We start from the raw sequence: 23,328 nt of genomic DNA, 5'->3' as shown, positions 1-23,328 counted from the left end.
GGGCGATGGGGGGCGGGAGGGGGCTCGGCTCGGCAGCGCTGCTCATTTCAGAGCCCGCTTTGTAAATTGGTTCCAATTGGAGGCGAGGCGCGTAATTGCCCCACTCATTGATGTAATTGCGCCGGGCTCCGCGCTTCCGCCGACCACCGCTGCGCGGGAGGCAGCTCCGTGGCTCCAGCTCCAGCCCGTCCCGCCATCTCCTCGTTGTTGCCGCCCGGCCCGGCCCGGCCCCAGCCCGGTCCCGATCCAGTCCCGCCTGCAGCCCGGCGGTCGCGCCCCCCGCGCCACCTCGCCAGGACTGAAATCGCTCGTTGCTGCCTGCAGCCTCCTGCCCCCTGGCAGCTAAGGAGGACCCGGGCGCTCCTCTGAAGGAGCGGACCCTAAAGCCGCCTTTCTCCCTTGCAGGGAATTCTCTCCGGGGCACCCGTCGGAGGAAAGGCGGGCTCCGAGGAGCGTCACGTTTCTGAAGCGATGGCTTCCTCTGCTCCATCATCCTCCAACGACGCTCCGGACCCCACCCCAACGAATCTGCGACCCACAAGTAGGTTTTATTGTTTTCCTCGTTTTAATCCCCTTGGCGACTTTCTCCAGCTCGGCTGGAAAAGGCCGATTTGCGAAGGAAAAGGGAGATGCGGGCCGGGCCGCCCCCCAGGTGCGCAGGGTGCCGCACACAAAGAAGCCGCCGTCCCGGCCCCAGCAGCTGCAGCGGAGCAAAACCCGCGCGGGGGGAAAAGCTCCCCCGGCAGCTTCAGCTCCCACCACAGCCGAGCGAGGTGGCAACAAAGCGACCCCCCTCTCCCCCCCCCCCCCCGATGGTCAAAAATCGGGGGGTTCGATGTGGAGAAAACGAATCGGTTAAAGGGCGAATTTACACCACCTTAAAGTGAGTTCCCCCCTTTGCATTTTATAAATGCTAATGAAACCACTGCCTTTCAGCTGAAGCCTATAATCAAGTGAAATTTGGATGCTAATTGTAGCTTTTAAAGCCTTGTATTCCTAATTGTTCTGAATTTGCCTTGAGTTATTGAGGTGTGAGTGAGAAGCAGAGGTTGCTGCAGGTGGATAGAGAATCTGTTTACAGCCCTGGCTTGGCAAGTCAGGCAGCCGTCTACCAAAAATATATAAATAAAGACGCTCGGTGCCATAAAGTATCAGAGACAAAGAGGGGGCATCGGCAAGAAATGAAAGGCTGTCAGGCACTGCAAAGTGGGGAATGGCTTTTAGCCTGGGAGCACTGCCGGAGCTCTGAGGCATGAACAGCGGCGTCGTTATTGTGATTATTCTGCAACTGGAAAAAATAGGGGGAGGGGGCGACAGGCAGCACTATAACGAAAAAACAGCTTATTTCTTCGGATGAGAGTGACAGGCTGTTGCCTTTTGCAGCAGCATAAAAAAAAATTAACAAAGAACGCCGTTAAAAACATGAAAGGCAAGTGAAAAGCTGCCCCTGCTCCTATTCCTTCCCCCGCAGCGGCTGCCCCTACGCTCTTGTCCCCGCGCTGCCGGCGGCTCCAGGCCCGGGGCGCCTCCCGCTGCTCCGGGCGCCCCATCGGGCCGGGCGCGGGTTTGGCACGACTGGGCAGCCCGCTCCGTCCCGGCTCCGCCGGGCACGGACGGAGAGACCCCGTCGGGGGAAGGCGCCGCCCGGGGGGCTCCTGACGGGCAGGACAGGGCCCCGCCACCGCGGAGCCCCGCGCTCCTCCGCCGGGCTGCGCCTCAGCCAGGCGGGCCTCATCATCTAGTCAAATACTATTTCTCACCCAATTAATTCCTGAACTCTTTGGCGACCCCATTTCATGCCAGTTTATTTTAAGCTGCCACTTCCCTGGATGCTCGCCAGTAAATTATTAGATGCTCTGGTCCCAGACGCCTTTCCCTTTCTTCCCGACGGGCCAACGTGTCACTTCAGTGTCATCGGAGAGACAAAGAGCCTCGGCTGCCCCGAGTGAGCCAAGCACTGACCCGGGACCTGGAGCCTGCTGGAAAGCGGCGGTTTCTTCTGAAACTCCTGTATCAGCCCCTGAGACCATGAGTGGTGGCGGGTGGGGGGCGTCAGGCAATAGGGGCAGATGCGGGGTTGGACTGTCCGGGCCGCCGCGCCACGGACCATCTCTGCCTTCTCTTCCAGCATACGACACGTGGTGCGGCGTGGCCCACGGGTGCACTCGGAAAATCGGCCTCAAGATATGCGGTAAGTCCTCGCCGCCGCCTCCCCTGTACCTTCCCTTCTCCTTCTTTCCCCTTCCCTCCCCCCGCGGGCGCCCCCTGCCGCCCGCTTCAGGGTCCCGATGGCCAGGGCGGCCCCGACGGCCCCGTTCCAGGCCCCGCCGCCTCCGGGCAGGGAGCGAGCGGGACCGCGGAGAGAAGCGAGCCGGGATTGGGGCCAGCACTCACCGTCTGAAAAATTTCAGCCTTATCGGGCTGGAAAATACAGATCTCCTGGCCGGGGGGGGCGTGGGCAAGATTAACGGGATCTTTATTCAGAGCAACACTTCAGCTGGCTGCGCAAGGGAGATAGCGCTGGCAGTCGCTGCCCGAGGTGCGGGGTAACACGCACGGGTAGATCGCGCCGTATAGCAGAGATTCATTTGCAGATAACAAGCTGTCTCCTCGCTCCTCCTCTGGAGCGCCTTCGCTTTGGGAGACAAACGGGCAAATCTCTGTTTCCTGATGGAGAAAGTCGTTCCGCTTAGCCTGAGTTCCTTATGAATAGAAATTATTTCCCGCTTCCCCCGCTGGTTTTTATTGGTGAGGGGCGGGGGGGGGGGGTTCCTGGCAGAAATCAGCTTTTTATCCAAGTAAAGAGACAGACGAAGGCTTCGCCCTACCGCCTTAGTCGGAATTTATTTGTTCGTGCGTTTTGTTACATGGACATTAGGACTGAGGTTGCAGAACGAGGTTGCAAAATATTTTAATCCTGTACCTATTAAAGAGCTCGTTGGCACCCGCAGGCGACATTAACGAGCAGCCGCTTCGTTCTATAAATAGCTCCCGCTCTGGGTTTAATGGAGCGCTTCCCCGCCAGCCCCTCGCGGCCGAGGCCACGGGCTCCTCATCATCGTTTTAATCTATCCCGGCGAGCAGAACTGATGGATTAACGCACCGCCGGCTGGGGCTGGGCGGCCGGGCTGCGGAGGAGGGACATCGCGCCTCCCGCAGTTCAGGGGCTACATCGAAAGCGCTAAAATGAAGCGTCCCACCATTTTGGATTCGAGAAAGGGGAGGGAGGTGGGTGGGAAAGAGGAAAGAGGGGAGAAAAAAAAAAAAAAAAAGGTGTTTGGGGGGCATTGTGAAAGGAATGCCAAACAAGCAACGATGTCGTGTTGCTGGGTCGCTTTGTGTGCTCGGGTTGCTCGGTTTCCTTTTCTCCCCACCTCGGCTTTGGTTTGCCTTGGTTTTACACGGAATACCTGCCTTGGCCATGAGACGTGGGCCGCGATGGCCGGTTCGACCCCGCTCGGACCTGCCCCCCGCACAGCGCAGGGAGCGCTGCTTTTGGTGTGAAGTGCTGAAATGTCAGTGATCTCGAATTACAGACCTGAACAAGCCGACGCTTAACGATTGCGATCGAAACCTCTCGTCCCTCCGTTTCACAACGCATTATCCCAAACCTTCCATATCCTGGAATTACAAGGCTACAGGAACGCGGACACCTCAGAACTGGCCTTTCCGCGCGTGTTAGTGTCGAAAGCCGCTTTAACGGGGGCTTCAGCTCTGAGAACAGGAGGCTTTTGAAGCACGTGTGCGCCCTTCCGCCTGCTCCTGTTTATTGTGTATTTGATATTTTCGGCAATTATCTACCCGGGATTTACGTGTCACTTCTCCCCAGCCAAGTGGCCGGATAAGGAATTAGCCACTTTCCAGCCGAAAGCTGAGCCGGGCCGAGGATCGCAGTCGCCGCGCAGGTTTTGAACTGGTTGAAGGAAGCGTCACGTAGTGCGAAGCGGGGGCGGCTCCTCCTCACTGCTGGAGCCGCGTCCTTCACCCCGACCCCGCTAGCCAGGGGCACCCGCGGCGATACCCGACACAGCAAAACAGCCCGGAGGCGGCTGCAGACCCCGCAAGCTCCGTCCCGGGCGGTGCCTCCCGGCCCCGAAGGCAGCTTCGCAGCGACCATCTCTCCAGGGCAGCCGCGTGGCGGGGACACAAACTCGGGAGCCGAGAGGAGGAGCTGGACTCCTCCTCCTCGGGGCAAATCCTGAGGTGCCAACGCTGTCACTCCTAACTCTGGATTTGTGGTCTCGCTGGGACACAGTAGCTCTCGCCGTGGCGACACTGATGTCACCTCGCTTTCAAAAGCTCGGTATCTTTCAATGCAGTGGATGAAAACGCCCCCGAGCGGAACCTGCGCGGGACGTGGCTGCTGCTGGCGGGACTTGGCTCCTTGCGCTCACCCCGACAGGACCCGCCAGGAGAGTCGCGAACCACCACGCGCGTCGCTCCCCGTTAACGTCCCCGGCACGGGAGGCAGCCGTGTTAATTCGCCTCACATCGCTGTCCGCCGCCCCGCGGCCAAGGGGATGGGCTCGCCCGCCGTGCCGGCGCTGGGCTGAGGTGGCGGCTCTGAGAGGGGCTGCCTGTCGCACGGCTGATGTCCGCCTTGCAGAGCTTTCCCCCCTGGCTCCTGCCCCCGAACACCTCGGGGAAAGACAAGCTGGGGGAAAGACGTGAGTCCGCGGGCCACGAGAGCGAGGGATCTGAGAGCGGGTGGGAGTCTGGGCCTCTTCCCCCCATCGCGGGGCCCTGCAGCACCCGGTGAGCGGGAAAACGGCTCTTACCGGAGAAACGAGTGATTTATTGCAGGAACCATTAGAAGTAATTACAGAGAAACTACGAAATTCTATCAAACCGGAATGGCTGCTCCTAATTTGAGCCAGCAGAGAGATTGACTTGCATTAATATTCTGGATTGTCAACTAATATTCCTGAGAGTATCACAGGGGAAGAGTAGCGAGCAGGTTATTGCTACGGCACGGCAGTGAGCGCGGCGCTCCCGCGGGCTGCCTGCGAGCTGGCCCGGCGGCTCCTCGCGCTCCGGCAGGGAGCGTCCTCGCGGCCCGGCCTGGCCCGGTGCCGGCACCCGGGGGAGCGCGGCCGCTCGGCCGCACCGCCCCCGAGGCCCGCGGTCTGCGCAGACTAAGGCCGCTTCCGAGGCACCTCCCGCAAAGCCAGCTCCCTGCAGCGGGGAGGCCGAACACTTCGTTACCGACGTTAAAAGCGGAATGGGAAACTACGCCTGTGGCTAAGCGTCCTTAACGGAAAAAATAATGAAAAACAAGTGCCGCTCCCGCTTTGCTCTCGCCCACGGTCCGCGCTGCTAACTCGCGGTTCCCCGGCTGCAGAGCTCGGGCAGGGGGTCGTTCCTGCCTTGCGTGGTGCTGCTGCTGCCGGTCCTGTGCAGAGCCCTGTGCAGGGCCAGAGGCGCCGGGCGTGGTGGCGTTGGCACCAGAGCCCTGTTCGGGTGGGAAGCGGCAGCTCTTGGGGCGTGCGGGGGTCCTGGGCACAGAGAGGAGGGTCTGCTGGAGCTGCCGCTGCCCGGAGAGCCCCGCGGGGCGATGCTCGGGCGCGGGGACGTTCGCAGACTGCGCGCGAGAGCACCAGAGAAGTGAAAGTGGCCCTGATTTCAATCATACATCATTGCCCTTGTCTGTTGGGTCCATAAACTTCGCCTGCAGGCTGAAATAGCATTGACTTATCCTGAACTCTCTTCCAGTGGCTGATTACTGAAGTGGAATCTGTCTGATCGACTTAATAAGAATTTACCACTGCACTAAATGACGAAAATTTGTTTTTTTGCATGGCTGGTTTTTTGCAGTTGATGGCATTTTGAGCTCTCCCTCCTGGAGGCAAATAATCTCCATAAATACTCTTATTCCTGACCTCATTAGATAGATCCAGAGCAAACACCACTTTGCACTGTTGTCTAGAGAGCTGCTGTAGACATTTCAAAACATGCTGGGAAGTGAGAAAACTCTGACCTGTGCTCCTTGCAATAACAACGTAGGGTTCCTGCAGAGAACGAACAGCCTGGAGGACAAGGGCCGCCTCGTGAGCTCCCTGAAGGAGAAACAGTCCTCCAAGAGCCTGCTGGCCTGCGAGAACAGCGAGCGGGAAGGCCGATTCAGGCGCACCGAGACGGACTTCTCCAACCTCTATGCCCGAGGTGAGCACCCTGTGGAGCTCCTGCTTGTCCCAGTCAGGTTCATCCCTTAGCAGGTTCGCCTGTGCTTCCCATGGAAGTGCAGCCGTGCGCAGACCTTGCTTTTGCTTGGTCGCTTTTAGGGAAACTTGTGTGCTTGGTAGGATCCCCCGTCTCACAATGTTATAGACTTGGGGCCGCTTCACTACAGCGCAGCTGCAGCAATTCCTCGGGAGGCACTCGCCCCTAGGAGCAGAATGGTTTCCTATTTTGTTTTCCTCTCAGTAAACCACCAATGAGACCGGGTTGCTGGCAGGGGCGGCTGGCGAGGAGTGTGGGCAGGATCAACCGGCTGTCTCGGGCAGGTGCGGGACTTGCTGCGTGGGCTGTGCCCCCCGGGACAGGCCCGGCGCCGCTCACTGCGCTCTTGCTCGCAGATTTGCTGCCCGCCAAGAACGGCGAGGAGCAGACCATGCAGTTCCTACTCGAGGTCGTCGACATTCTCCTCAACTACGTGCGGAAGACGTTTGATAGGTCTACGAAAGTGCTGGACTTCCACCACCCGCACCAACTCCTGGAGGGCATGGAGGGCTTCAACCTGGAGCTCTCGGACAACCCGGAGTCCTTGGAGCAGATCCTGGTGGACTGCCGGGACACACTCAAGTACGGCGTGCGGACAGGTAGGTGCCCGTCCCGCCCGCACCGGCCCCCGGCAGCGCTGGGGCTGGCGGCGGAGCCTCCTCCCCTTGACGAAGCGCGAGCTGCTCTGTCTCCAGGGAGCAGTATCATTAGGTAAATGAGGGCATAAACGACACAGAATTTGCAGTTTTTCTTCTTTATGCTCACCAGACGTTTAATGAAAAGAGAGGCTGAGTCCTCGCGGGCGCCAGCCCGCCGCGCGCCCCGACACGGGCAGAGCAGCCGCGCGCGCCCGCCGCGCTCCCCCGACAGCCCCTCAGCGGCGTCTGGGCGGGCGCTGAGCCGCTCTCGTCGTCTTGCAGGTCACCCCCGCTTCTTCAACCAGCTCTCCACGGGACTGGACATGATCGGCCTGGCCGGCGAGTGGCTCACATCTACGGCCAACACCAACATGTAAGCGCGGCCCCCACCCTGCCCGGGAACGGTGTGATAGTGGCTTTTATCGCCTTTGAATCCCAGTTCTGAAAAGCTCCTCAGTAAAAACGTCTCATATTTTTTCTTACTTAATGTGGCAATTAAGTAGTTATGTAAAGCTGAACAGCTGAACAAAGGATTTCTTTTACATCACTGATATACACAAATATCCCGGAGCACATGGTAAGTGAAACATTCTGATATGGTAATGTGAAATGTTTTCTCTTCTCTTAGACTTATCTTTTCCAGATTTTAAAGATTTGTTCTTAGACAGTAATTCTGTCTAAAGAATTGAGTAATTCTGCAACTCTTCATTTATTAACAGTAGCATACAAATATTTAGAACTTTATGCTTCCTTTTCTCCTATTGACTTCAAAGCGAATGGGCTTGGGGCCTCTTCTTCTCCTGTTCATCTGCTGGCAAAGTTGATGGTTTTGGGTATCTTCAAAAGGATTAGAAATGCAACACTGACATTTAATTTGTTGATAATGAAGGAAATAATCGATCTAAATTTGTCACAGTTTTGTGAAAAAAGTATCAAAAGTATATCAAAGAGAAAACATTTCCTATTTTTTCTTGTCCTTAAAAGTAATTAAACTTCGGGTCTAAATGTGAACTTTTGCAGCAAGGAGTATAATTCAGGGGAAGAGGAAAAGAAAAGAAAAGAAAAGAGGCAGTTTTTATTAGTATACTGATTTGTATATGCTCCAAAATGTTCTGACAATCCCAAGACTTGGCAGGTAACAGAAGCTGCCTTCTATTTTAGCCCTGTATTGGGCATTTTAGCTTTGTTCTTTCAATCTAAACCTATAGTTTGGGAGTGTAGACTTAATGTTGCTAATTGGCAGAACACAAGAAATGTATCTGCAAATTGAAAAATGAACACATTTTTTACTGGCCCTTCCATGAGTAAATGGTTCATTAAGTAGAGCTGATTATTAGCAGCTCTATGTAGATTACAAGACGTGCCTGTTTTGTGACATTGGTGATAAAGAAAACTACATAAGATGCTTCAGCCAAAACCAGCCTGCAGTAATTGTCTTAATTAGTTCTCTGTTAAAAATCTATATGAGACATTCAGATGTAAAACATTGGCTGGAAAAATGAAACAAACAAACAAAAAACCCACAGCATGCATTTAAAACTTAAAGCAAATACCACAAGGTGCATCTCTCTCTCTCTCTCTCTCTCTCAACAACATCACAACTAAAGGTGAAAACAGATTCCATTACATTTCCAAAGGAAAAGTTTGTTTAAATACTGCTTCCATATGTGAGGAAAGCATACTGCATTGCTTAGGCACAGCCTGTCATGTTTTGTAAGCCACATTTCTTTTGACTAACATCCTAAATGTCCCTTTGTGATCAGGGAAATAGCACAGAAATGATAAGGTAAAGTAGAATTTTACTCCGCAGGAGAATATGATAATCTTGGAAGTATTGCTATGGTTATTAAGAACATGCAATTCATTCAGTTCCACAAGGGTAATTCTTTCTTCATGAGGTTGCTTTACTTTTCTTTGGTTGGTTTTAAGAGCGTTTTATTAAACAGATAGTTAGTTCTGTAAAGCGTATGGAGCATATATACTTTAAGTGAGAACATATGTTGAAAATAATTTTCTGCAAGCTTTTTTTTTAATAGGGTTTATCAAAAGCAAAATAATACATTCTTCTCTCTTTTTCTTAACCCTCTCAGCAAATCAAGGTCAATATGCTGTGTTATTTTAAAACACAGCAATTACAGATACAGATAAAGCAAGATGTTTGTAAAATATGATTCAAAGAACTGACAGAGAAGGTTATTTTAAACAGTCAGTGCAACTCTTGGTGCTCTGGGGAATATATTATTTGTTTTGAGCAGTGCTTCAGCACAGAAGAGCAGGTTCTGACCTTTATCTAGAAATTGTTCTGACCTGCTAGACAAGCATGTAATGTGACAGTAGCGCTAGACTGTGATAAGGAATTCATTTTCCGTTGCCATTTTTCTTTAGATAGCTATGAACAATACTTAAAATATTGGTGAACAATTAAAAAATAAGTATTTTGTTTCCCTAATGAATTTTGAGTAATGAAAACACTGGTGACTCTTAATATTTTAAATTGTCATAAAATGTTATTTAAATGTCATGTGAATACATCAAACTAAATATAATAACCTTTCCTTAGAAATGATGTGTCAATAAGACATTCACAGCTCAACCATTAGCATAAGATGTTTAGAGAAATTTACAGGTGGAATTTGCTGCTGCTGTTCAACCAGAGCCAGAGATCTGTAGCATGGGCGCTCACCTCAGCCAGCTGCTGAGGTTGGGAAGGGAAAGCATTATCCCAAAATTCCCTCCATTTCCCCTGTTAGCCCAGATGAGAAAATTATACTGGTAGTATCGGCATTATGCATTTATACCTATGCGAAGATAACACATGCAAATTATGTAAAGTGCTTTATGTTCATTTTACCTGCTGGCAAACAGGGGAATAAGGAGATAAAATGATTTGTCCTGATAAAAATGCTGCAGCCTTCAGGTGAAAGTGAAGTTAGGCCAGCTCCAGGCACTACAGAAAATAAATAAATAAATAAATAAATAAATAAATAAATAAGACTGACATTCATATATTCTGTTAGCAAAGAGATGAGACTGGTATCCATTTTAGTTAGTTCTTAGAAGTACCTGTAAAGGCTATAACTGTATGGAAAACCTCATCAGGATTTTTCATCAAGTGATTGGTTCTGAAGTAGCAAAGGGTTTTACCATGCCAAATGCATATTACATATTTTAGTGACATTTTCAAAATCATTTAAGTTTAAGAAAAATAATTTGGAGAGTTCTTTGCCAAAATGCTATTTCAAAAACCCCAGCCTTCGTGTAATACGGCTCCACTTGCATTATCATTTGTAATCATCCACAAATTTCTTTTATTGGATTGTCAGTTTTTGGAGATTCAGAAAATAAGTACCTAATAAAATAAATAAGTATTATTTTGTTTGATTTTAGGTATGTTCAACATTTCCTCTGTGAACAATTGACATTTTATTTTAAATATGTTATATTACATACATGTATGTAACTTGCCAAAATCTATATGCTTTCTATACAAGTCTCTAAATCTTCCAGGATGTAGACATCAGGAGGTATGTTCTCAGGACAAAATTGAAAATGCATTTAAAATGATACAAAAAATTATGTTGACTTAAACAAATCTTGCTTTAAGTTACAGTAGTTTATATGGTGCTTAGTTCCTATGGACTTCCGTTGGTCATTCTGTCTGAATAAAGGTTGGAAAATATCCTAGACATGTAGTGTGGGGAAAAAAGAAAAAAAATCAACTCCTGTAATTTGGCTCCTTAGAAGATTTGCTATTAAGAAACCAGGCACCAACTGGTTTATTAATTCTGTCTTTTCATAATTTTCAGCAACAGCTGATCTCCAGATCAAATGGCTTTCTGACATGTCTGATGATGATACAAACAAAATAAATAGTATTTTGGGCTTTCAAAACTAGAAAACAATACTATTGAATCTTAAATACTTCAAAAATAGTGCTATTGTATCTGTGATGAATTAACACCATGGGCAAGGTTTGTTGAAAAAAATGAATAATTTATTTTAGGCAGTGTGGATATAAATAGAAGAAAATCTTTCAGTCACACATTACCTTCTTCAGATAATTTATCTCCTTAAACTTTTCCATATCTATTCTCAAAAATGTAATGTTAGTATTAGGAGAGACAGCACACAGATTTTTTTATCTGTATTATTTAAATGAAAGACTTACTGAGTTATTATCTTGCAGATCCCTTAAGAATTCCCAGGCTGACTGTTTAGTTTTTCTGCCTTTTTTTTTTTTTTTTTTAAATATGACAAGCAGAGTTTATTTACAGCAGTAGTAATTTATCCATGTATCTTGATCACCAAAAATGGTTGTATGACTGTCACTTTCCATCCATATATCTGTCTGTGACATCATGGCTTATTAGACCATGCAATGTGTTTGCCCTCATTAGTGGGTACAACAGTTGACTGCTATCTTGTTTTTTTTTGTAATTAGTAATTAGAAATTCATCATTTATAATTACTCTTGACAGTTATTGATCATATGGTATTGTAGAAATAAGTTGTCCTTGGAGATCAACAGAATAAATCCACATAATTAATTATATTTAGACTTTGAAGCCCTAGCTCAATATCTCTAATTTTGCTTGAGGTTAGCTGGGTGAAGTTCACTGTTTTCATAAGTTTTTTGGAAGTATGTTATTCCCAAAGTGTGAAATTGGCACTTTGGTAAACAAATAAGTTGCAGTCTGATTTTGCATAACAGTGACCAGCATTGTGATGGTGAGTACTAGTCTCCTGTTGACTATATAGAAAAGTTACTAAAGACAGGATGTTGTAGTCTTCATTGACCAATCCTGCCAATATTCTTTTCCTGTTTTTTTTTTTTTCTTTAAGTAAAGATTGCAACATCAGACCCTCAATTTATGGAAATTTTTTTAGAAATCTTCAGCATTTTTACTAAGAATCACAACTAGGGATTCATTGTGTGTTTTGTAATCTATATTTATTTATTTTGTTGTTGTTGTTTCCTCCGTGCAGGTTTACATATGAAATTGCCCCTGTTTTTGTCCTCATGGAGCAAATAACACTTCGAAAGATGAGAGAGATCATTGGATGGTCCAATAAAGATGGTGATGGAATATTCTCCCCTGGTGGGTTGCACTTCGCTCTTGGTGGCTTGACTAAAACTTCAAAAATAAAAATAAACATAAGCAGTGCTTGAATGCCCACATTTTTCATGAAATATCTGCAACTCAAAATGACATGTCACAACTTTAGAAATAGGCATTTCCCATTTGATGTATACATTTTGTTCAAACATAGCACTAGTTGAAGAAAATACTCTCTATCTTTTGGTATGGCTGTGTGCCATAACAAATGGCTATATAGAAATCCATACAACATTTTAAAACTTTGTGAGCCAGGTAACTATTTTTTTATATATAATTTACTTACTATTGCCTTATTCTAATACCTTATTCCTGGAGGTGCTGAGCAACCACAAACCTCGCTGACCAAAAACTTTTGAGAATCACCTACTGACTTCTTTGGTGAGGATTTGAGCACACAGTTGGGTAAAGTGCAACTGGATGTTGGTCACATCTTGTGGTATAGTTTTTCCAGATATATGAGTTCCTAAAATAGGATTTTGAAGAGCAGGCCAAAGTGTTATACGATGAAGGCAATATAAGGGTTGTCAGCAGTGGCAGGAAAAAAAATGGAAACCATGCAGAAACCCTAGGGCCTGTATGTGGACAAAATGGTCACCTAACAGAGCTCCACATTTGTAGGGGGGAAATATGCTTCATCAGAGGATGAAGGACAAACTCCACCTCCCTCTGGGATAATCAGCCTAAAATCTCTGAATGCACACTTCATTGTCAGTCACATCTGCAAGAAAAATATGGAAGAGCCTTCCTAAAGTTCTTGTTGGTGAAGAAATCTCAGAGGAATAAGTTCTCTTGGTTTTTATGGATGAGATTAGCCTCAATAAATGTTGATGCCTGCATTGTACAACTGTGCTGGCTATCCTGGCATCTTTTTGTAAATAAATCAAGAGAAATAGATGCTTTTCCTAAATTATCTTTTTTTCAAAAATAAGTATCAAAACAGATTAGCTGCATCATAGCCTATGAAGTACCTCCTTCTGTTAACTGACTACCAAGGGAGCCGAGGATAACTAGCTCAGATGTAGAAATCTACCTTTAGGCATTTATCTCTACATCTTTGATAAGATGGAATAAAGCCACCCAGCATGTGACATTTCTTCAGTCCCAGTCAATTTGATAAGTTTCTGCTATTCTGGCTAACAAGAATCCGTCATGTAAAGGCAGCATAATGAAAATGGATGCCTTTAGGAATGTGTTACAAAAATATCAGCATTTGGGAAAGAGATAGGAAATCCTGACTATCATTATGACCTTCCAGAGGGTCTGTCTCTATCTTGTTTAGACAGGTAACCAGAGATTTATTTTTCAGATATTTATTTCATTTCACAACACAAGAGACATGTTTGTCTTTGGTCTAATATGCTTTTTCTTTTCCTTGTAATCACAACTTCATTATACATTCATTCACAGGAGGAGCTATCTCCAACATGTACAGCATCATGGCTGCACGCTACAAGTATTTCCCTGAAATCAAAACCAAAGGCATGGCTGCAGTCCCTAAACTGGTTCTTTTTACCTCGGAACATGTAAGCTTGTTATATTATTAATTGTTAATTTACTGATATATATTTTGAAGATGTTGTACCATCTAATTACTACTCCTAAATAAGCATATGTTTTGTTGCAGAGTCACTACTCGATAAAGAAAGCTGGAGCTGCACTTGGATTTGGTACAGACAATGTGATTTTGATAAAATGCAATGAAAGGTAGGTTTTGATATATTAAATGTGTTCATCTGTTAAATTTGTTTTATTGTGCTTAAAGACTGGTTTGTACAGTGTGTCAAGTTGCTAATGGCCTGATGAGAAAATCCTATTAAATTATTTCAACTGTAGCTAGTATTTCTATGTGCAATCTTTAATTTTCTTTGTCTTTCTGTTTCTGCAATAATTACAGAGGCAAAATAATACCAGCTGATTTAGAGGCCAAAATTTTGGAAGCAAAACAAAAGGTTTGTGATCCTTAGAATTAGAGCTTTAATGCTCATGTTAATAAAATGTGTTATCTCGCCTTTTGAAGGCTGAGGGTTAACATTAACTGAGAATGTTTTAATAATATTTTCAGATGTTTAATTATGCATTTATGTATTGTTTTAGGCAATCATCTCTACATCTTGTTAAGGTTTCCATTTACTGTTTGAACTCTCTATATTTTTAATATTTATATTTTATTCTCTATATTTTATTTTATGTATTTTTAAATTCGGTCCCACATCTGTATTTTCTGATTTCATTTTATTTTATAATTTTCTGTTCAGGAATATCTGCTGGATTGGAAATGTCTACTAGAAGTATCTGAAGTACCTGGAATTTCTATTTGGGAATATTGGGAATAAACCTTGTGTTTGAAAAAAAAATATTAAAAAGTAAAGCTAAAACTAATTTTAGTCAAACCTTAAATTTATTCAAAACTATGGAAAATTTAGATCAGTCCTAAAATTCCCACAGAATTCAAGTGTGATTTTGCAGGATCAGTAACTGTATTGTGCGCATTATTATGTTTTTATTTGAAGCATTCATTATTACTTTTTGAATTAATGTAATGAAAAATCTATTAATATTCTATAGAGCTACTAAAGTTGGAGCTTTTTTTTTTTAAAAAAAAAACCTTCTTTACATTTGGTCATTCTTTAAAGTTGCAATTCACATTTATTTCACTTGCTTTGATTGGATAATTCCATATTTATTGCTTTTGTTTTGGGTTACTTTGCTCTGCTTTGTTCCTTTTATGCTAGACAAACTAGATTTAACTTTACTTGATATTGCTATTTTGTTACTGAAGCATTTGAATCTCCTAACTGAAAGAGATTAGACAAAACACTGTATTCCGATTAATTAATTTTGTGAGGTTATAGTATGATAAACACAGTCAGTTTATTCCTACCATGTTCCAGTTTGTTAGTTTTTACTGTTGCTTATGTGCGTCTTTCACACGGGAAGAAAAAACATTTTAAGATGGGAAAATGTGGCAGCAACAATTCCAAAGACATTTTCACAATTTTTTTTTCCTGGGCTAGGTTGGATTTTATATTCAATTAATATTTTTATTTATATTGTAGGGATACATTCCTCTCTTTGTAAATGCAACTGCAGGCACAACAGTATATGGAGCCTTTGATCCAATACAGGAGATTGCAGATATATGTGAAAAATATAACCTCTGGCTGCATGTAGATGTAAGTAGCTGAACAAAGTACTAGTTTATCTGAATACTTGAAACAAATGTTTGAATTAAAATATTTATTATTAGAGCTGGAGTAAATTAAAATATGTTAGGCTTTTTTTTTTTCCAGGCAAAACAGTGACTCTCTTCTTTTTTCTCTCTATTCCAGGCTGCTTGGGGAGGTGGACTCTTAATGTCCCGAAAGCATCGTCATAAACTAAATGGAATAGAAAGGTACTACATACTGCTTATTAGTATTATTGTAACTGAAGCAGTTTTATAGGGGTGCATGACACTTCACAAATGCATGAAAAGATGACTTTGCTGCAGTAAGGAGATTAAACAGTAAATTAAACAAAAGCAAGACAGACAGGAGAGGTTCAGACCAGGAAGATTAAAGCAATACTGCAGAAGAAAACAGCTGAGAAGATGCACAGCTGAGTGGAAGGTAAGCAGACTTGAAGGGAAAAAAGGATATTGGTTGGCAAAAAAAAGAGGAAGGGAGGTTGTCCTAGGCATAGCTTGGAACAGGTCCCAAGTCTGGATATGGGCGAAGCGAGATTTGAGAAAACCAAGGTGCAAGAACCAAGCCAAGGAAGAAGAAAACCACACGGACCTTTCTGGTGAGGGAAAGCAGTGTGTGGCACAGGGGTAGCTCTGAAGTAGCAGAACCATCTAAACCTCTGTCCAGTCGACCTGCCAGTCACTCATGCAATGGCATCAGGTCTCATATGGAATCACACACCACACACTGGTTTGTCACACACCCCAGCTGGGATCTACTGGCAACACTCAGGGTGGCTTTGGCCTGCCTAGAGACTTGTACATACAGGGCCTGACACACAGCTGTGGCTGCAGGGCTTGAGTTGCTCTGGCTGCTCTGCAGGACAGAGCATGATGTTTTCTTGTTAAAATAAACTTAATGTTCCCTAGGAAAGCTATTTTAAACTGCCTCTGTTTGGAACTTTGAAATTAAATAAATATGCTCAGCTGGACTGTAGTTCTCACTTAAAAGAAAACGAGCTGCTACACAAATTCCTGTTTCTTACATACTCCCTGTGAGCTACCATTTTAGTTTCTGAGAAGAAAATTACTTCCTAAGCCTATTTCTAAGTAGTCTCCAAGTGAACTATGCCCTGCTGGGCTGCGCTGCCCACACAGGTCTTGGTGGGACATGAGCTCCAGACGTGCGGCCCCGGCTGCCCCTTTCCTGCGGCCCCGTGTGCTGCGGTTGAACCTCATGCAGGCTGGAATTGCCCCTGGACCCTCTGTGGGACTAGTGGGCCTCAGACTCTGGGGAAAATGAGTCACCACATTGCCCTGGATAGAGGCTCTGCCTGTGCCCCTGGGAGCAGCGTGGAGGAAAGGAGGAAATCTCTGAATTTTCATTGAAGCACATTGTATGAACCCATACAAAGTCTGTGAAATATACAACTGCGGACTTTCCTTCTCTAGAAAGCACTGGGACTCAAGGGGACATTTGGTAATTAATGACTTAGAATGAAGAGGTCAAGAGATGTGTGAAGCTGGCACATTTATTTTCGCATCCCCGTTAAACTGCCTAGGATAGTGTGTTAAAATTACAGAACATGTCATGTGTTTGGCCAGTAAATTAATCTTGGTCATCCATTTGTACTTATCATAAAATGTTTTAAATTTTACACATAGAAGAGTAGGAATGTGCTATAAAGTTTTATAGCCTTTTAATAATCCGTGGGTTTAATAAGTTAATATAGAAAAGATCTCATATAGCTCTAACTGGAAAAGTGGATAAGCATTAGGAGTGTCTTTTCCTTTCCCTTGTATTTTTCCAGCAGCTATTGAAGGAATATTGAGGAACTGTATTTTCCTAAGTGCTCCAGGTTATTCCCTTAATTCTTTGCCCCTTCCATCAATCAGTACCTTGAACTGATATAAACCTGTCAAATTGTTCTTAGTTGGCATAATGCTGTTTCTAGAAGTGAAGTCTTCTGGGGATGGAGTTACAGTATCAGCTAATCAGCATAGCCTGACACCAATTGGCTGTGTTATTAACAATATAAAACTATTTAGCAGGCGATATTAATCCCGGAAAATACATTTCCTGGATAGTACAGCTGGGAAAGAAGACATCTGAGATATCAATACCCTCCATAGTGAAAATAAGTCAGAGCTCCATACATTTCCAGCTGAAAGCAGAAATCCGAGGTGACTATTGCAGGTTAAGTTTCTGCTTCCCAAACCTACCTGAATGTGTAAATTCTTTTGCAGGGCCAACTCAGTCACTTGGAATCCACACAAGATGATGGGAGTGTTGTTGCAATGTTCTGCCATTCTTATCCGGGAAAAGGTCTGCTTTCTATTTAATAATTAAGCAGTTAAAAAGGGAATCCTAAATATCAACTTTTACTTTTTAAGATGGTAGTGCAAAACCTATTCCATTTCATAAACTTCTTTTGGAGGAAATAAATGCACGATTTATGTCGTGCTTAGTTAGAAAAAGAAGGAAGTCCTTCTTCTGGTTTTGGTCAAAGATTCTGTGGGCCAGATGTTTAGCTGGGGTGTCTTTGCATATTCCAGTAACAAAACTAGAGGTATGCTAATACACTGTATTTGAGCACCTGCCCTACCTACCTATTACCTGCTGAATATATACCCTTTGTCTTGGTAATTATACACTGTTAAAACCACTTAAATAAGTGTCAACTATTTAACCTTACCTGCACATTTACCTTACCTGGCATGTCATCTGCTTCTGGGCAGGTTGGCTGCAGAGGAAATGATGCCTATGTGTAGAGCTGGAATGTAGGAGCTGGGGGCTCCAGCCCTGGATCTGTCACTGTTTTTCCGGGCAACCCATCTCTAAACAGAGAACTGTGATATCTACTGCCCTTTGTAAAATACTTTGAGATCTATTGCTGCCCAGCAGTGGCTATTGTTTTGGTGGCTGGCATGCTTGCCATGCTAACTATCGTAGGATTTTGGCAAAATTATTCTCTGCATGAGAACTCTGGGTGTATTTTGTATTTATCAGATATGACAGTGGTCTTTGAGTTTCTACAACAAACCACTAAGGTATTCTAGGGGAAATGCAACCTCCTTTAGAAATGTCATATATGTAAGATTTTTATGTAGTATATAAGAATTTGCTTTTCTGACTTTCCCTCATATACCCTTAGAATTAATTCACAATTTTCCATTGGTCTGGGGACCATCATTTTAAAAGTAGCTGTTGCGAAGCAACTCCCACCCCAGAGTGGGGGGGAAGGGGGTAGTTTCTTATTTTTTAATATTTTTAAGGAAAAAAAAAAGTATAGTTTAGCTTATTCATGCCTAGAGGATTACTAGTGAAAATTGTCATAAAGCTGGGCAATATATGATGTTGAAGTTTTCAACTTTTTTTTTCTTTTTATATAGTTACATACTGAATTGAGAGATAATAAGTTTATTCTAATGTATAATTTAACATATCAAAAATGTAAACCTTAAAAATAGTCTTAAGTCCCAGTAGCCTGACAAAGTTAGCATGGGAAACTCAAAATCCAAATTCATTTAAGGATGTTTAACTGGTAAGGGTCTTCTAAGTGAGGTTATGAAATTGTCTGTGGATCCTAGTTCTCAAAACTAGGTCAGTATTTCATAATCTGGTCCTTTAAAGAACAATTTTGTATACATTTGACATACAATACTTACATTAATGTATATAGTTTCAGATGAAGTGTGCCATATAAGTCTTGTATACATTCAAATATATGTTTTTTAATAATAGGGTATACTTCAAGGTTGCAATCAAATGTGTGCAGGATATCTTTTCCAGCAAGATAAACAGTATGATATATCTTACGACACTGGCGATAAGGCAATACAGTGTGGGCGACACGTGGACATTTTCAAGTTCTGGCTGATGTGGAAGGCAAAGGTAAATAATAAAGGTTCCATTCTAATATCAGAAATGTATATATTTCATCTGTAAGTCTCATACAACAGAGTATTTTTTAACAGACTACCTCTAAACATAGAGTTAGTATGTATCAAATCAAGAGCTGTTTAAGCTGTAGAACAATATTGGCCATCAGTTAATTCAGCTGGAAACTGGAATAAAGCATTAAGTCACTAGATGAGTGCAGTTCAAGCACAGTGCTGCAGTAAAAGCAGTGAGGGTAGGACATCAAAACAGTCTTCGGCGGTGATTCTGTAAACTCACATCAGGATTTTATGGCAGCAGCTGTGCAGACTTCATGACTTAAGAGGGTCTTTCTAGTCCTGTATTTTTATATATGGATTTGATTGGCAAGTTTGAAAACAAGGTCTGCTTTTTAAGGGAATTGCCTGTCTAATGATTTAACAGTTGATTCTCTGGCATTCAAAATAGTTTCCATTCTATGTCCATGCCCTTCAGCAAAAACTGGGAACCTAACACTTAATATTCTTGATATTTTTGGAAGTTGGAAAAAATAGAGCTAAAATCTATTAAAAATCAAAAGTTCTTTTAGTTATCATAATAAGTTATCTTAAAATCAGAGCAAAATCAGAATAATGAATATAGCTATCACAGATGTAGCCACTTATGTAGTGACTGATTACCTTTATTTTTAAATTCGAAAAAAAAATCCTGCTGAGTGTTTTACTTTATGGATGAAGTGGTTTACACGTGAAGCTTATCTGAAAAGATGATTGCATCAGAAAAGGAAAAATAGCCATATAGTTAATACTGACCTTCTTTTTAAAACAGGGTACAGTAGGATTTGAAAATCAGATCAACAAATGCCTGGAACTGGCAGAGTATCTCCATACTAAAATCAAAAATAGAGAAGAATTTGAGATGGTTTTTGAAGGAGAGGTAAGCTTTCTTTCAATTAACCAGCAGGCAGAAGCCAAATCTATGAAATTCTGAAAATAGTCTTGACAATTCTCAGAGTTTTTCAACCCAGCTATGTTGAGCTCTTAGTTTCCAAAGAATAACATGACTGTTGAACATTGGACAGCCTTTTGGTCAAATGCATGTGTTTTTGTGTTGCAAATATCCAGTTGATATTCTCAATTTAGGGTATTAAGACTACCTTAATAAAGCTATTCATGATAGCATGCTAGATGTTGCCACATACATAACTATAAGCCTGCTATTTTTGCTGTATTTTCAGTTGCTAGTGCCACTACATAAACTTGTGGCTGACAGAATAATAAATATGCTCTCTCTTTATTAATAAATAAAGGAAAATTGTTTTTCCCTTCCTGGAAACCTGGAAAACAGTTCCTCTTAGGACTGCATGAGAGCGAAAAGCTTTTGTGCTTTATTAGCACCCTAAAACATTATAGATGGAACAACTAACGTGGTAAGATGGCAAATACAAATAGCAGTGTTGTAATGCATGTATTTTGTTCTAACATATAGAACCAGCAAAGTTAATACTATTTTTGGGCTTCCATGTCTGTGTTGAACTATGTTGCTGTACTACTGTGAGCAATCTGTATTGCTGTGCTTATTGATGTATGCATTTGGTTATTCTTTTTGCAGCCTGAGCACACAAATGTATGTTTCTGGTATATTCCACCAAGTCTCAGGGGCATGCCGGACTGTGATGAGAGAAGAGAAAAGTTGCACAGGGTATGAGGCCTATATTAAATGCAAAAATGCAATCTACAATTTAAACACCAAATATTTCATTTATCAAAAATAATTTGCAAGATATGTTGGCACATGTTGCTGGTTAGGCACTTGATACCTTTTCCCCTTTCTGTCCTATTTATATGGTGGCAGAAGTCACGTTTCTTTTCCCTATAGAACTAAATACAGAACAAGAATCATTGTTTGTTATGAATCATTTGTATGGCTCCAGAAGTGTATGTTAGTTTCAAAAGTAGCTAGGGAAAAAGTGGTCCCTGGTGAGGACTGCACATCATCAAGGGAAAGGGAAAAGGAGCTGTTTGAAAATGGTAGATCAGATAAAGGACCTGGAAACCTATGCATTCTTAGGTCTTTATTTTCATTTTAAATATTTTGGTTAGTGACGAGCGACTTCACAATATTTGACTAATTAATGCATTTGGGTAAAAACGAATACCCTTTGAAGAATTTGGGGATAAATTTATTTTAAGGGATGATGGAAACGTGAGGACATAGTAGAAACAGCCAGGAAAACTTTTCACGGTAATTAGAACTCAACGGAAATGAAACACATTACATTAGTAGTAGCATTTTAGACAGAAGTGGAGTGAAGTAAATTCAGGAGACAAAAGAAGGAAATAATAGTTGTCAAAATGAGTTGCAATTTTTTGTGTGTGTGCGTAAGGCAGAAGAATAGGCAAACCTGGGAGGTTTTGTAGACTATTTTGTGGCTGCATTAGGCTGGAGAAAGGCAACAGAAGACAACCGCAATTGCTGGGTGAAGCCAGTGACGTGTTAAAGAAATTGCCAAAAGTGAGAGAGAAAAAAGGAAGATGGATGAGACCGAAGAGAAAAAATACATATTTGACTTTGTTCTCTTAAATGTTAGAAGCTATTATAAAGTATCCTACAAAACAGTAAAACAGCCAGAGAAATGGACTTGGCTGGCAGAGAGTAAAACAGGACAAATAAGTTCTGAATGGCAAAGCTGTGCTTAGATGACATCACATGTTAAGTCTATTGGAACATTATTCCTTATAAATCAAAGCAAGAAATGAAACTGAGGTAAAGGTTTTGACTGCAAAACTACTGAGTTTCCACAGCTTATGCTAACAGAAAATATTATTTATGAAATAGATCTGGTTTAAATTTTTCCATCTTTTTTTTTTTTCCCAGCAAATTGGCTTTCAGAATACCTAATATTCTCGTGGAAAGCATCAATGGTCCTTGAAAATTTTGGAGAATATTTTCAAAAAAAGGGAGAACATCTTTTTTATGATAAAATCTTTTTTTTTTTTTAATGCTGTAGCAGAACAGAGTGCTTTTAATGTCATCTAAATGTGCAGCATTGAATATTGAAAATGTGATTATAAATAACTTCATTTTCAATGTTCAAACCATAAGAATAATTACTTAGCACATAGAAATGACATATAGATTTGATATCCAAAATTATTTCATATAGAATACTCTAGGTTGCTATTAGTCTCTTGAAAAAAAAATTCTTAAAAGGAGGATTTCATTGTTGCTCATTTTCCTTTAAATATCCATACCTGGAAACATATTTAGTTTTTCAAGCTTTTTCTTTTATAGATTTTTAATATAATATTGTGCCTTTACAATTTGTCTGTTTCTTTTTATGTTCCAAATTCAGAAATGCTGTGACATAAAAAGAGAGGAAAAAGCTTCTGAGTTACTTATTACTTTCTCTCTCTCTCTGTCTGTCCCTGTTATATTTTTTTCATTGCTTGTTTGTTTCTTTTTTTCTTTTTCTTTTAATTGTTTTGTTAATAAAGGTGGCCCCGAAAATCAAAGCCCTGATGATGGAGTCAGGTACTACCATGGTTGGATATCAGCCTCAGGGGGATAAAGTCAACTTCTTCCGAATGGTCATCTCAAACCCAGCAGCAACTAAATCTGACATTGACTTCCTCATTGAGGAAATAGAGAGACTGGGGCAGGAGCTGTAGTACAGTGGTCAAATTATTTATTTCTCTAATTCACTGTTTTCCAGTACTGGCTATTTTTAATCCAGTTCTGCAGAACATGTTTTAAGGAAATTCTCTTTCTGTAAGCTCCAATCTCCTGAAACATCTTTAAACAAAAAATCTATAGGATACTGAAACATATATGTATTGGTAGATAATTTTACTGAGGGAACACGTGTTATCTTGAAGTTGAAGTACTATTGACTCTTACATTGGTTTTGCTTATTATAGTCAGCAGGAAGTGAATAAGTACTAAAATAGAAATTTAAGAACTCTACATGGTATATATGTACACTATAAATAAATATCTATAAATAAATATATATATATATGAAATATATATATATATGTATAAGTGGTTATAAACTTAGATCCAAGCCACAGCATGTTTTCCACCTTAAGAGAAATAACGTTTCCTTCAACAACTAACTATGTGGATAATGTGCTACAGATTTTTCTGGCAGGTAAAAATAGATATATAGAAATATTTCTAAAATGTAGATTCTAGGAGCTAAAAAGAAATGTTTCACAGTATTAAATCTTATTGTTGGTGCTTCTCTCACATACAAAACAGCAGTCTCTAACAGCACCTTTGAGTAAAATAGTTGTACTTCCTCTT

The 23,328-nt window shown here is 42.7% G+C and overlaps 1 protein-coding gene across 1 annotated transcript; it reads left to right on the top strand.

The window, feature by feature from the left end:
- The first annotated feature begins 432 nt into the window (after positions 1-432).
- Positions 433-22,997, top strand: GAD1 (glutamate decarboxylase 1). Its single transcript, XM_088519438.1, has 16 exons — positions 433-541; positions 2,129-2,191; positions 6,004-6,162; positions 6,576-6,818; positions 7,140-7,230; positions 11,844-11,956; positions 13,385-13,500; positions 13,602-13,681; positions 13,872-13,926; positions 15,034-15,150; positions 15,307-15,371; positions 17,388-17,466; positions 18,886-19,035; positions 19,849-19,956; positions 20,632-20,721; positions 22,518-22,997. Exons 1-16 carry the CDS (start codon positions 472-474, stop codon positions 22,689-22,691), a joined length of 1,773 nt encoding a protein of 590 aa, XP_088375564.1. The 5' UTR covers positions 433-471; the 3' UTR covers positions 22,692-22,997.
- The last annotated feature ends 331 nt before the right edge of the window (positions 22,998-23,328 follow it).

Source organism: Tinamus guttatus, unplaced genomic scaffold (assembly GCF_059628265.1).
Source record: "Tinamus guttatus ecotype Peru unplaced genomic scaffold, ASM5962826v1 Tinamus_guttatus_pri_ptg000060l, whole genome shotgun sequence".
Lineage (NCBI taxonomy): Eukaryota > Metazoa > Chordata > Aves > Tinamiformes > Tinamidae > Tinamus > Tinamus guttatus.
This window is presented reverse-complemented; position numbering and strand designations above follow the sequence as displayed.